At 40.6% G+C, this 13540-nt stretch overlaps 1 protein-coding gene across 1 annotated transcript; it reads right to left on the reverse strand.

Moving 5' to 3' along the window:
- Positions 1–695: 695 nt before the first annotated feature.
- LOC117904741 lies at positions 696–1289 on the reverse strand. The gene has a single exon (XM_034817498.1). It carries the CDS (start codon positions 1287–1289, stop codon positions 696–698), a length of 594 nt encoding a protein of 197 aa, XP_034673389.1.
- Between the last annotated feature and the right edge of the window lie 12251 nt (positions 1290–13540).

Raw genomic sequence — 13540 nt, forward strand, 5'->3', positions numbered from 1 at the left:
CTCTACTGTACGGCCGATTAGCGGTTTAAATATCTTTGTCATCAGTCTTTGATAAGTAGCGCCAGCATTTTTGAGGCCAAATGGCATGACTTTGTAACAATAAAGTCCGTGTGGCGTTATGAAGGCTGTCTTCTCTTGATCATCCGGGGCCATGGGGATTTGGTGATATCCGGAGAAAGCGTCCAGGAAGGAGAGCATCCCTTGCCCAGCAGTGGAATCCACAATTTGATCTATTCGTGGCAAGGGGAAACTGTCTTTCGGACACGCTTTATTGAGATTGGTGTAGTCAACGCAGACCCGCCATTTGCCCTCTTTTTTGGGTACCACTGCTACATTTGCCAACCAGTCCGGATAATCCACTTCTTTGATGAATCCGGCTTCCAATAGTTTGTCGATCTCATTCCGGATGATCTTTTGTCTGTCCGGGTGGAAACGTCTAACCCTCTGCCGGATGGGTTTCGCTGTTGGTAAAACGTTAAGTTTATGAGAGACTATTGATGGATGAATCCCTTTCATATCAGAGTGCGCCCATGCGAAAATGTCATGGTTTGTTAGAGGGCGTCTTAGATGTTCTGGGTTTCTTCAAGTGTTAAGAGGGAACTGATATGAGTAAGGTGAGCATCTTCTTCCGAAATTTGGATTGTTTGCAAGGGATCTGCTACCGGGGGATCTCTATCCGCCGGGCATAGTGACTGCTATTGGTCAAGTGCGTGTGTGGACTCAGGGAGAGGTTCATTCTCCTGACTGGTCCCTGGTTCTCTTGCTATCTGGTAGCATTGGCGAGCAGCTAGCTGGCTGCCGTACAGGTTGATTTGCCCACCCTCAGTAAGAAAGCTTACCATCTGATGATATGTGGAGGGGATGGCTTTCATGCAGTGCAGCCATGTGCGCCCCAAGATAATATTGAAGGGTGACAAATCTTGTACCACTGAAAATAGGACATTAAGAGTGACTGGGCCAGCTTGAACTGGTAGCACAATATCTCCTAAGGAAATGGTTGATGCCCCGTTGAATCCGAACATGATTCTCCCAGGGTTTTCGAGACCGACTAAATTGTGCCCCATGTGGCTTATGACTGATGCTTGTACCAGATCAGCTGAGCTGCCTGGGTCAACTAAGATGCGTCTTACATCGAATTTGTCTATCCCTAAGGATAGAATGAGGGCGTCGCGGTGCGGACGTAATATCCGTGTGGGGTCTGCTGGTGGAAAAATGATTGTCCCGTCTATGGGGTGAGGGCTTCCTCCGATTATCCCAGGTCGGATGGAGTTGACACGCTCACGCACCATTGCCTCTCGTAATAATTTTTGCCTCTTTCATTTGGAATTTATCTCTTCATCCGACGGACCTCCATTAATGTAGTTTATGACGGCTTTGGGGGCGGCTGGAATCGCGGGGGTTCCAGAGTCGTGGCCCCGGGAGGCGTCTCTATCTCTGGCATCTGAGCGGAGGTATTGCCTTAAATGTCCCGCCTTTATAAGCCTTTCCACCAAATATTGGAGGCTTCTGCACGTTTCCGTTGTGTGGCCATGCTCCTTGTGGTAAGCGCATTTTTTGCTATGATCTCTTCTGGATGGATCCGACCCGAGGGGTCTGGGCCACCTGAAATCGGACATTCTTTGGATCATAGGGAGAAGCTTCTCATAAGTTATGGAGAGTGGTGTGAGGGGTGGCATCTCCGGGCGGCTTGGCCCTTCTTGCCTTCGATCGGATGGCCTTGGCCTGTCCGGAAGTTTAGCGCTTCCTTCCATATTCCCTTTGGACGGCTGTTCGGCAACCAATACTTGCTGGGTGGCTGCCCGTACGTCATCCTCAAGCATGGAGTATTTGTTCGCACGTCGAAACAAATCGTCCATCGTCATGGGAGGTTTCTTAGCTAGTGATTCAAAAAATGGAGTGCCTGGACAGATGCTTCGCTTGAATTTAATTGAATTCTCTTTCTATCAAGTTGATCCCATTCATGCTTAAGTTTTGGAACCATCACTCCATTTTCTAATTTTGAAGGAATGTGGGGACCATCTTCAATGACATCCCATAAATCAAGACTAGTAGATTGGATAAACCAAGTCATTTTATTTTTCCAATAGGGATAGTCGGTTCCCGTGAAAAGTGGAGGTTGGGTAGTTGAAAAACTTTCAATTTTGGATGAGCTTGATGGAATAGCCATTTTCCTCTTAGACGATTAAGTCTTAAGCAAGAGGTCTAGCTCTGATACCAATTGTTAGAAATTTGAGGCTAATCCAACCTATGGTAATCACCCTAGAGGGGGGGTGAATAGGGTGATGGTCTCTTTTTGCAAATTTAAACTAGGTGAATGTAAGAGATAATTATATGCAAGTATATATGAAAACAATATAAAAACAATTGCATATAAATTAAAGGAGTAGGGAAGAGAGAATGCAAACACAAGATTTATAGTGGTTCGGCGCAACCCGGCCTACATCCACTCTCCTCTAGCTTCAATCCCAAGCTTGAGGTTCCACTAATTCAAGGCTTCCAAACCAAGCCTTCAAGCAATACAATTGGATTATGGTTCCAATCTACCCTCTTGGACTTTTGGCTCCAAGCACCCTTTACACTTCTCAAGAGATACCACACTCTTGGAAAACTTCCTCTTAAAGATTTACAATTACAAGATCTCACAAAATCCTAGTACAAAAGCTTTAAGCTCAAATGATACAAGAAACTAGGATTGAATGGTGCACTAATGATATGCAAGTTTTGGAACAATGGTGCACTCAAAACACTTCTTCAAAGGCTCAAATATATTCAAGAAAGGTTTAGGAAGGTTTTGCTCTTGAAACAATGAAGATTGGAGCCTTTTTATAGAAGAAAAAAGCCAAACTAGCTGTTTGGGGTTCGACCGGTCGAGTTGGGGGTCGACCGGTTGACTAGCCGTTAGCATTTAATGCTTGGCAGGTGACCGTTGGGCCTCGACCGGGCCTCGACCGGACCTCAACCGGACGAGGTTCAACCTTGACCGGTTGAACAACCGTTCTGGAAGAAAGAGAAAATTTTTGCATTTTTCGAACGGTCGACCGGTACTGTTCATACCCCTCAACCGGTTGAGCTGGGGGTCAACCGGTTGAGCTGGGGGTCAACCGGTTACTGTTCATCCGGTTCAACCGGTTGAGCCATTTTTGGCTCAACACCCAACTTTTTCAACTTAAAACCTTTAAAACAAGTTTGGAAAATATTTGACACAAGGTTTTAATTGAAAACATGAAATCATCCAATTTTAAAAGGATTAAAAATGAATTAATTCTTGGATGATTTTGGTGCATAAGTAAAGAATGCAATGCATGAAAAAACCTAGTGCACCAACAACCTTACAAAGAGATCTTATGAAGCTTGGGTCTTGAAAAACACTTCTCTTTGAGGTGGTCTTCTTCTTCATGATTTCTCTTTGGCTTGATATGTCTTTGTAATTGCCACTTTGGAAATCATCTTGCCTAATCACACTTAAAATATAATCATTAGTTCTAAACAATGTTTTGTTATCATCAAAACCGAGATTAACCAAACCTTGGTTTCACACATGATATGGTCGAAGGGGTCACTGCACCCATCGTACGTGGAGAACTTTGGTACGAGGAACCCCCTTGGGGGCTCGTAATGAATGATATGAGAGCAGAAAGGCGTGGAGAGCATGTCATCCAGCCTTTTGCTAATGGAGCCGATGGGTGGCTCGTTCGGGGGATTTTTCCCAATGGTTCGTACCGCTTGGTGCGGTGGAACGTTCTGCACCATGGGGGTGACCAAGGGGTCACGGTGCGAGAGAACGTTCTGTGGTATGGGGGTGACCGTAGGGTCATGGTGCACTCCCCTTGTGGTGGTTGCTGGTGGCTTGGGCCTGCCAGGCTGCTGGGGTCCTAGTCTCGCACGCATAGCGCCCGATAACTGGGATCTTCTGTCACACTGTCTCTTTGACGAGAAATGAGTGGAATCTGAGCTCTCTTCACGGGGAGCTCGAGGCATGGGTGTGCGTGGCTCATGCGGCCTAGCGCTGCGTGTTTCAGGGATTGCCTCCGCTGTTTCGGGGTAAATCGACTCCAGATGAGGCCTTGAGTTGGCTACTTGGCCTCTAGAGTGCTGATGACGGGGTGGCCCCGTCGATGATGCCTGGATTCGCAATATTGCATTTTCCTCTCTTAACCTTGTCGTCTCCTGGAGGAGAGTTTGCAGTTGTCGCTCGCTTGCTAACTGCCTTCTTTCGATGGCTTGGCGCCATTCAGAATTGTCTTCCTCTCCTCTACCAGATGAACGGCTTTGGGAAGGCGTGGCCATCTTTGTTAGTTACTGAATCAGCGAAAAAGATTCCCACAGACGGTGCCAATGTTGAGGCCTCGTATTCCCAATGATCCACGTAGTTGCCAAATGGATGGACGTACGATCTCAACTGTGATTCCTGATTCAGCTGCTCCTGCAAAAGGCGTCCGGACAGGGTGTCCGGACACACCCTCCGATGGTTTTGTCAACCATGGAAAGAGAGATAAAAGCAATTGGCACAGTTGGCCTTTTACTAGGTATTGAAAGGCTTACCTTCTTCTTTGCGCGAAGGTTTGTATATATAGTTCTTTGGAAATTCTCTCTCCTCCATAAATGATGGAAGGCTTTTTGGTTTACCATGATGCCACTAGGTGGTGGCAGGGACATCCTCATCCTACGAACGGCTGTCAGAGATCGTGGGAAGTGACTTGCTATCACTTCTGTCTTTTCACTCTGCAGGTATTGGAATATGGATTGTGATAGGGTGTCAGAATGACGTAGTGAGTCATGCTTGGTTTGATCGGTGATCCGGATGGACATATCCGGATAGAATATGAAAGGTCGCCGGATGAGTAATGGCGGTGGTCCGGATAGGATGTTTTGCGAGTCCCGTGTGCTCTTATTTCAGAGGATCCGGATAGGAGAGCGCGCCACGTATCGTCAGGGGGCGTGTGCCACGTGTCATCAGGGATGGGTCCCTACATCAATCACCTCATCAATTTCAAATGCCAATAATGTTACAGCTTTGAGGAATCTCCGGCCACATTCTCATTTCATGGGTTTGCAACATCCAAGACCAATGTCTGGCATGGGTACAGCTCATGGATTTATGAATAGAATGTATCCAAACAAGTTATATGGTCAGTATAGAAACACAGTTAGATCTGGTCTAGGTTTTGGATCTAATGCTTATGATTCATGAACAAATGGGCATAGTTGGTTGGCTGTTGATAACAAATACAAACCCAGGGGACGAGACGTTGGTTTCTTTGGTTATGGTAACGAGAACATGGATGGTTTGAATGAGCTAAACAACGGGCCAAGAGCCAAGAGCTCTAAAAACCAAAAGGGGCTTGCACCGTCACAACCAAGGGCCAGAATGTTCAATCCAATGGATCTAATGATGAGGAGAAGATACACCTTGAATCAGATGAGGAGATCCCTTTTGGCACATCACAAGACACAACAGCATGCATTCTTGAAGGTAAGTACTTTTTTTTTAAAATTGTATTTTAGCTTAATTTTAATTTATTTCATTAGTTTAGATGTTTTTTATAATTAGTTTAATTAATTCTACGTGATAAATTTCTTATTTTTTATTTTATTTTATTTTCATTCTGATTTAGTTTAGTGTGGATTTTTCTTTTAGTTTAGATGTGTTTGTGAGTTTCTAATTTTCTGGTTTAATTAATTTTATGTGGAAAAAAAAAACAAGTTTTTAGTCTACTTTGATTAAATTTAATTCATCTATTTAGTTTAAATATTTTTGTAGTTTTAGATCATTGATAAAATTGATTCTATGTTTGAAAGTTCATGCTTTTAGTTTGCTTTCATTTAATTTGGTTCATTTTAATTATTTTAGGTACTTTTATAATTTTAGTTCATTAATAAAATCAATCCCATGTTTGAAAGCCCACGTTTTTAGTTTGTTTTAATTTAATTTAGTCCATTTTAATTAGTTTAGGTACTTTTGTAGTTTTAATTCATTAATAAAATTGATTCTATATTTGAAAGTTCATGCTTTTAGTTTACTTTGATTTAATTTCACTCATCTATTCAGTTTAGGTATTTTTATAATATTAGTTCATTAATAAAATTGATTCTATGTCTAAAAATTCATGTTTTTAGTTTGCCTTGATTTAATTTGGTTCAATTTCAATTCACGTGTTTTTTGGAGATTTAGGTGATTAGTTTAATTGATCATGTCAGATAAAGTTCATATTTTTTTTAATTCCGAATTAATTTAGTTTTAACCTATCTTCTAGTTTAAGTGTGTTTGTGGTTTTAATTCATTAGTTTAATTAATCCTATTAGATAAAGTTTATATTTTTTTAATCCCAAATTAGTTTAGTTTTAATCTATCTTTTAGTTTAAGTGTGTTTGTGATTTTAATTCATTAGTTTCAATAATCATATCAGATAAAGTTCGTGTTTTTAATTTCATGGTTTAGTCTTAATTTATTCTTTAGTTTAGATTTGTTATTGATTTTAATTTATTAGTTTAATTAATCTTATTAATTTCAATTTGGTTTAGTTTTAATTTATTCTATAGTTTGAATGTGTTTGTGATTTTAATTCAATTGTTTAATTAAACCTCTTAGGTAAAGATCTTGTTTTTAACTCCGATTTAGTTTAGTTTTAATTTACTTATTTATTTATTTATTTTAGTTTAGATGTGTTTGTAATTTTAATCCGACAATTTAATCAATCTTATTAGATAAAGTTGATGTTTTTAATTCCAATTTAGTTTAGTTTTAATTTATTTTTTTAGTCTGGATGTGCTTGTGTGTTTAATTGATCTTATGTTAGTTCTTGATTGTTATTCTCAATTGATGTGTTCCTTGAATCTTAGTCATTAATTATTGGTGGATATTTCGTTAGCTTATTTGATATAAGTTTTAATAGTTTATTGCTTTGGTAGTCTTTAGTAAAATTTACTTTTCGAAGGTCATCGAAAAATAGTGAAGATTAGCCTCCATTCTCACTACTCTAGTTTACTCGACTGCCAAAAATTTTACTTTGTGATTTCGTTTTCTTTTGTTTTGCTTGGTATTCTGTTTCTCATGTTTTTGTTGTCTTCAAATTAATTTCTTTCACTTCAAGACAAAATTCTTTTCTCAAAAGATCCCTTTGAAAATCTATTTTAAAAAATTCATTTAGAGTCCTTAGAATCAAAATCTCATTTTCTTAAATAATATGTAACCATGTTTTGATCAATTTGCATCTTTCTCAGTTTTCAATAAAAACTACGATTTTGAATGGAATACAAACCCAAGCTTGTGGTCCTAAACAAATGGGATAATTCCAGGCTAAGTTCGTGTATATCAATTGAGGAATTGGTGAAACCCCTACATAAAATCATTTTTTCAAAACTCATCTTTTCTACCACCTTTGTCATTTGTTGAAATCATATCTATCTTTTAGGAGTTATATACAAGATGTATGTGATAACTGATGATTTCGTACACTTTGATCCTTTTCGCTATGCTAATTAAATAACAAACATGCTAGGATTTCTTTATTTTATTATTATCTAACACATCATGTCTTGTGGAAGCGCATCATAAGTTATCCATGCTATCCCAATACACCCTCTATCACCCACCTTCTAAATTCTGTGAATATGCTTGTCACTGTGAACTGCGCCTATATTTGATAGTGTTTGGGTGTCTTGATATAAATGTTTCATTGTTCTATTACTTTTTGATAAAGCGCATGCTAGATGATATACTATTTGAACTAACTTTGATGTCTTGTGATAGCGTTTGAGAAGCAGTCCAGGTACGCACCCTAAATCTCTTTTATGATCATGATTTGACTTTTCTTGCTTAGCATGCTATTTTTTAAAAAAATACCTCAGTCTACCTAGGTACCCTCAATCAATCAATTAACTGCCTCATTTCCCTCAACTTAGTCAATAGAGACCTTTGTAGGGATTAGAGGGATGCTACCTTTTAGAGGTACCTTCCCAATAAGTAACCTGATCCCCAGACCTAGACTCGGGTTTTTCAAAGACACATTTTTCCAAAAACTATGGAGTCACTTCTTTAGGGTTCTTTTTTCTTGTTTTATTTTCTCTTTTAAAATAAAATAAAATAAGTAGCGACTTCAAATTTTCCAAAACAAATTTTTCACGAAATAAAAGCGAGTCTCACCGATTGAGTGGAAACGCACGTGAAAAATGCGGGTCCATAATTCGATTTTAGAATTCGATTTTAAGGGAGTCAATACTATCCTATGGGGTCTCAATGGCCTCCACTCGAGCTCATATACCTTAACGACACTGTTTATGAGGGTTGAATTGACTCTTGGTTCACTTATGTGCATAAGGGCATTTAGTAATTTCACAAGATTGCATAGGAGTTCGTGAATAGTTTATCTAGATTGGGTTAATTGATTGATTAAACAACCCCATTGGGTTAATTAATCAATTAGGACCCTATTTCACTAATTAAGTGATCTAAGCCCTTAATGGACTCGAGTCACTTAAGTCCAATTAGGAAACCCTATAAATACCTTCTTTGGGGTTAAGGTTTCAGGTTATTCTTCCATTGATTCTCTATGTTCCAGAGAGATAGTCATAGTCTCTATCCTCCAAAATTACACCCTTTGAGTGCCTAGCATCAAGGAAGAGCCATAGGGTGGAAGATTACAAGATCTTTGTCTACATTAGATTTGTTCTTCATTGCAAGGAAATGATTTAGAACATCCAAATCCTTAGTAAACACACTAAAGCAATGAATCTAGATCTTTGTTTATATATAAATATGTTTTTGCTTCCGTTGTTAGGATCTAAAGGCCTAGAAAAGTTTTCACGCTCCTAACTTGGTCTTAGGATAGGAAATGAAGTGATTTGAGATTCCTCACAAGGAGACCTTCTTGTCGGTAGCCATTCTCAAGTCCATCAAGATACTCTTATCCATCGTAACTCATCTCGATTATGAGATATGATAAACAAATGTCAAGACTACAATATTCTTGAATGGCAATCTTGATGAGAGCATCTATATGATGCAATCAAACCATTTCATATCAAAGGGTCAAGAGCATATGTTATGTAAGTTGCATAAATCCATTTATGGATTAAAGTAAGAATCCAGCTCATGGAACAAACATTCCAATCAAGCAGTTAAGACTTTTGACTTTGATCAAAATGGTGATGAAGCTTATGTATACAAGAAGGTGCAGGGAAGCATGGTGGTCTTTATGATCTTGTATGTTGATGACATTCTACTAATTAGTAATGATGTAGATTTGTTGTCATTACTTAAGATCCGATTGTCTACTTAGTTCTAGATGAAAGATTTGGGAAAAGTGCGGTATATTCTTGGGATAAAAGTCCTTTGAGACTACAAGAATAGAAAGTTGGTGCTATCTCAAGCCACCTAGATTGACAAGCTTTTAGTCAACTATGTAATGCGGGATTCCAAGAAAGGTTTCCTATCCTTAAGCATGGAGTTCTTCTTTCCCAGGATCAGCATCCTAAGATACTCGAGTAAAAAGAGCGCATGCAAGCAGTACCTTATCCATCAGTTGTAGGTAGCCTTATATATGCGATGTTATGTACTGAACCGAAGATTTACTTTGCATAAGATATAGTAAGTAGATATCACTACAATCCTAGCCCAAAACCTTGGATAAGAGTCTAGCATATACTAAACCCCTAAACCCTAAAATTATTAAACCTTAAAACCTAAATCCTAAATACTTTCTAGTTATTTAATTACTTACAAACAAATTTATTGCTTTAAGCTAATGAAGGTAAATATTACTTAAAATTAATGAAAGGAAATTTTTGATAAAATTATAAATATGTCAATTTGATAATAGGGAATATGTTTAAATGATTTTACCAAACAATTGATACCTACAGTAAAAAAAAATTAAAAAATCAAGGAATAAATCTCCCTTCAAGAACTAAAAATAATTTAACTTAAAATTAATTTAAGCTATTAATGGATATTATCCTCTAAATCTCGGTATCCAAAACCAAGTAATAAGCCAAACATGCTCTAAATCCCAAAATCCGTACACAGTGAATGGATTATAATGAAAAATTAATTAGTATTAAGAGATACAATCAACTGCATGCAAGTTCTAGACAGGACACAAACTTGGTCATAAAATGGAGTAGCCATAAATGTAACAAAGCCCCAATATCAAGATTTGTCCTCCATAGACCTTAACAAAAACTAAAATAAAAAAGAATTAAAAGGAAAAAAAATGCAAACATGGGGGTAACAAAGGGTTTGCGTTGGGGCACATTCCACTTGTGGCGTGAGGCCCTCTTTCTTCACTCTTGAACTAATTTCTCTAGCCATTCATTAAAATTTCACAAGAAGGCATATGAATGAAATTTTGAAATTTGTGTCAAGGGTGTGAAGGCCTTCTCCCACGTGTCTTCCCACGTGTACCTCCACGCGTCTGTCCACATGGCATCGTCTTAGTTGGACCACGTGTCACTTCTTTCATCACTGTTCAGACAACCTTCAAGGCATCCAAAAACATCCTATCCGGACCATTTGTGCCAATAAGCGGGCCACACTTTCCTAACAGCCCCAAATCCTCTCCAGTATGTAAGGATTTGGTTATCTAACACTGCAATGACTGATGGGACCCTTCCCATCCTTAAGTCTATATCAACGGACTATCACAACCAGTCTCATACCTTCAAAAAGTTAAAGGGGCGACAAGCTGTATCATGATGCGCAATCTGACACAACCCCCCAACCATCTTGTAGTTGTGATGATTGCCCTGTCACTACTGCGTAGTCATCATTACAAGGGCCAGCTCAACACTACTATGCCCTCCCCCTTTGAGCACTATAAAAACCCTACTAAAACAGAACAAAGGAGGGGAGAGGGGCAACACTGTGAGTTCTCTCACCTACTTTCTCTCTTTAAGGGTTTCTATTCATTCCAAAGTCTGACTTGGGCTTCGAAGGGTGTGTCCTGAAAACTCGTCCGGACATCCTCGTGTAGGGAAGCAGAGAGCCCAGATTCCACTATCTAAACAGGTGCTTTCGCTATCACTGCCAAAGGGAGGAATCCATCCTCAGTTGACCCGGTATCAACATTGGCGCCGTCTGTGGGAAGCGAAATACAAATGTAAGACCCTCAAGAAGTTGATTGTCGGCCATGGGTAGTGAGAGCTACTTCTATTGGAGTGAAAATATGGAAAGACGCTAGCGAGAGAGTGAGGGATAAGTGCAAGCCCTGCTCCATGAAATGAGGAGACTTGGGAAAGAGAATGAAGAGTTACGTATTCAGGTGTCTTCATCAAGCCCTCCTCGCAACCGACAACCTAGAAGTTAGTGAATGAACCCCAGGAAAAACGAGGAGGCAACATATCCTGGGAATGCAAAGTTCCTCTCTAATGAACAAGAAATACAGCCTGAGGAAAGACCCCCACTAGTGTGTCACGTGCGGCAAGATGAAAGCTCCGACTCCACTAGCATCTCAGCGAAAACGAGACGCAATAGGAGGTCTCAACTATCGGATGCAATGCACGCAAGATTAGGGCCTCGGATGCCCAATATGGGGGGAAATCGCATGTAGTGACGGCCTAAGAGGCATGCCCTGGTCCCTCAACTGCACCAGTCATAACAAATTGACTCCCCCATCTGCCAGCATAGCAACCAATAGGGGATCTGGTAAGCAGGGGTCCCCCCGACTCCCTCAGTAAGCGATTGGATGACATGCTCTCCACGCCTTTCATCCCTTATATCATCAACTATGAGCCCATAAGGGGGTTCATGGTTCCGAAATTCTCTACGTACGACGGAACCAACAATCCATTTGACCATATCATGCACTATAGGCAACTTATGACCCTTGACATAGAGAATGACGTGCTGTTGTGCAAGGTCTTTCCAGCCAGCCTTCATGGCTAGGCTTTTTCATGGTTCCACCACCTCCCGATGAATTCTGTGAATAATTTTCAAGATTTTTCGGAGGCCTTTATGGGACAATATTTGTGCTCAACATGGCATAAGCAAAACATCAATACCCTACAAAACATAAAAATGTAGGAAAATGAATCACTAAGGGATTTGTGAAGTGGTTCAGGTAGGCTGTACTCCAAGTGGAATCTTACAGCATGGACATCATCCTAAAAATCTTTAAAATGAGTATCTGCCTGGGTACACCCTTCTTTGAATCCCTCGTCAAGAAGCCTCCAACGACTATGGATGATTTTTTCAAGCAAGCAAACAAATACTCTATACTTGAGGATGACGTCCGCGCGGCTACTTAGTAGGTCCTGGTCACCAGTCAACCTACCAGGAATGACTCAGCTAGGAGCTCCAAGACCACGAGCCAACGAAGGCAGACAGGTAAGGGGCAAGGCAGACAACACCAGTCAAACCAAGCCGACCTCACCTCCCTCAACATTTCATATGAGAAGCTCTTCCCCATGATCTGAGATCTGTCTGATTTTAGATGGCCAGAATTAATTAAGACAGATTCAACGAATCGAGACTGGAGCAAAAAGTGTACCTATCACAAGGACCATGGCCACACCATGGAGCAATGCAGAAGTCTCCACTACCTAATAGAAAAACTACTAAGGGTTGGACACCTGAAACAGTATGTTCGCTCAAAGGGAAGGCGTGGGGAGACGGCCCAAGACCCGGCCACCCAAGTCCCCACAACTTCAGCAGCTCCTAAATTCATAATCAACTATATTAATGGGGGGTCCATTGATGAAAAATACAACTCTAAACGGAAAAAGGCAAAGGTTACTTCGAGTCGTCTCAGTAAGAGAGTAGGTTAGCTTCATCCAACCCGGCTTGCCCGATGGGGGAACACGCCCAATAGACGGGGTAATCACCTTTTCCTTAATGGACCCCAACCGGGTGTTACAGCCACATGAAGATGCCCTCATCCTGACATTGGGGATCAATGATTTCGATGTAAGGCAGATTTTAGTTGACCCGGGCAATTCACCTGACCTATTACAACTGTCCACGTTCAAATATATGGGATTCCCATCATCCGCCTTAGAGAATCCCAAGCGGATACTGTCAGGTTTTAATAGGGCCTCAACGACTTCTTTGGGAGACGTCATGCTACCCGTCTAAGCCAGGCCGGTTGTCCAGAATGTGCAATTCTCAATAGTGGAAGACTTTTCCCATTTCAACGCCATCATGGGACACACGTGGCTACACAGCATGAAGGTCATCCCCTTTACATATCACCAAATGGTGAGCTACTTAACTGAGGACGAACATATCAACCTCTTTAGAAGCCAGCTAACAGCACGACAGTGTTATCAGGTGGCACGAGAATCCTAATCCACAAGTGCTTCTAAGACACCTACGGAACCGGCTGACACGGAGGAACAATAGAAATTATATAGCCAGACGAAAAGAGATCTATCGTCAATTGACCCACTCTTAGCCTTGGTTCTCTCTCAGGATAGTGACCGCGTTACCTATGTCAGCTCCTTACTAGCACTCGAAGAGCTAAAAGTGGTCCAAGGAGTGCTTCAGCAGAACGAAGAAGTTTTCGTATGGACTCATTCTGATATGCTCGAAATCCATCCATTGGTA

This window comes from Vitis riparia, chromosome 17 (assembly GCF_004353265.1).
Source record: "Vitis riparia cultivar Riparia Gloire de Montpellier isolate 1030 chromosome 17, EGFV_Vit.rip_1.0, whole genome shotgun sequence".
Lineage (NCBI taxonomy): Eukaryota > Viridiplantae > Streptophyta > Magnoliopsida > Vitales > Vitaceae > Vitis > Vitis riparia.

Coding starts and splice junctions, on each gene's coding strand:
- LOC117904741 (XM_034817498.1), bottom strand. CDS start 1,289: ATGGTGCGTGAGCGTGTCAACTCCATCCGACCTGGGATAATCGGAGGA.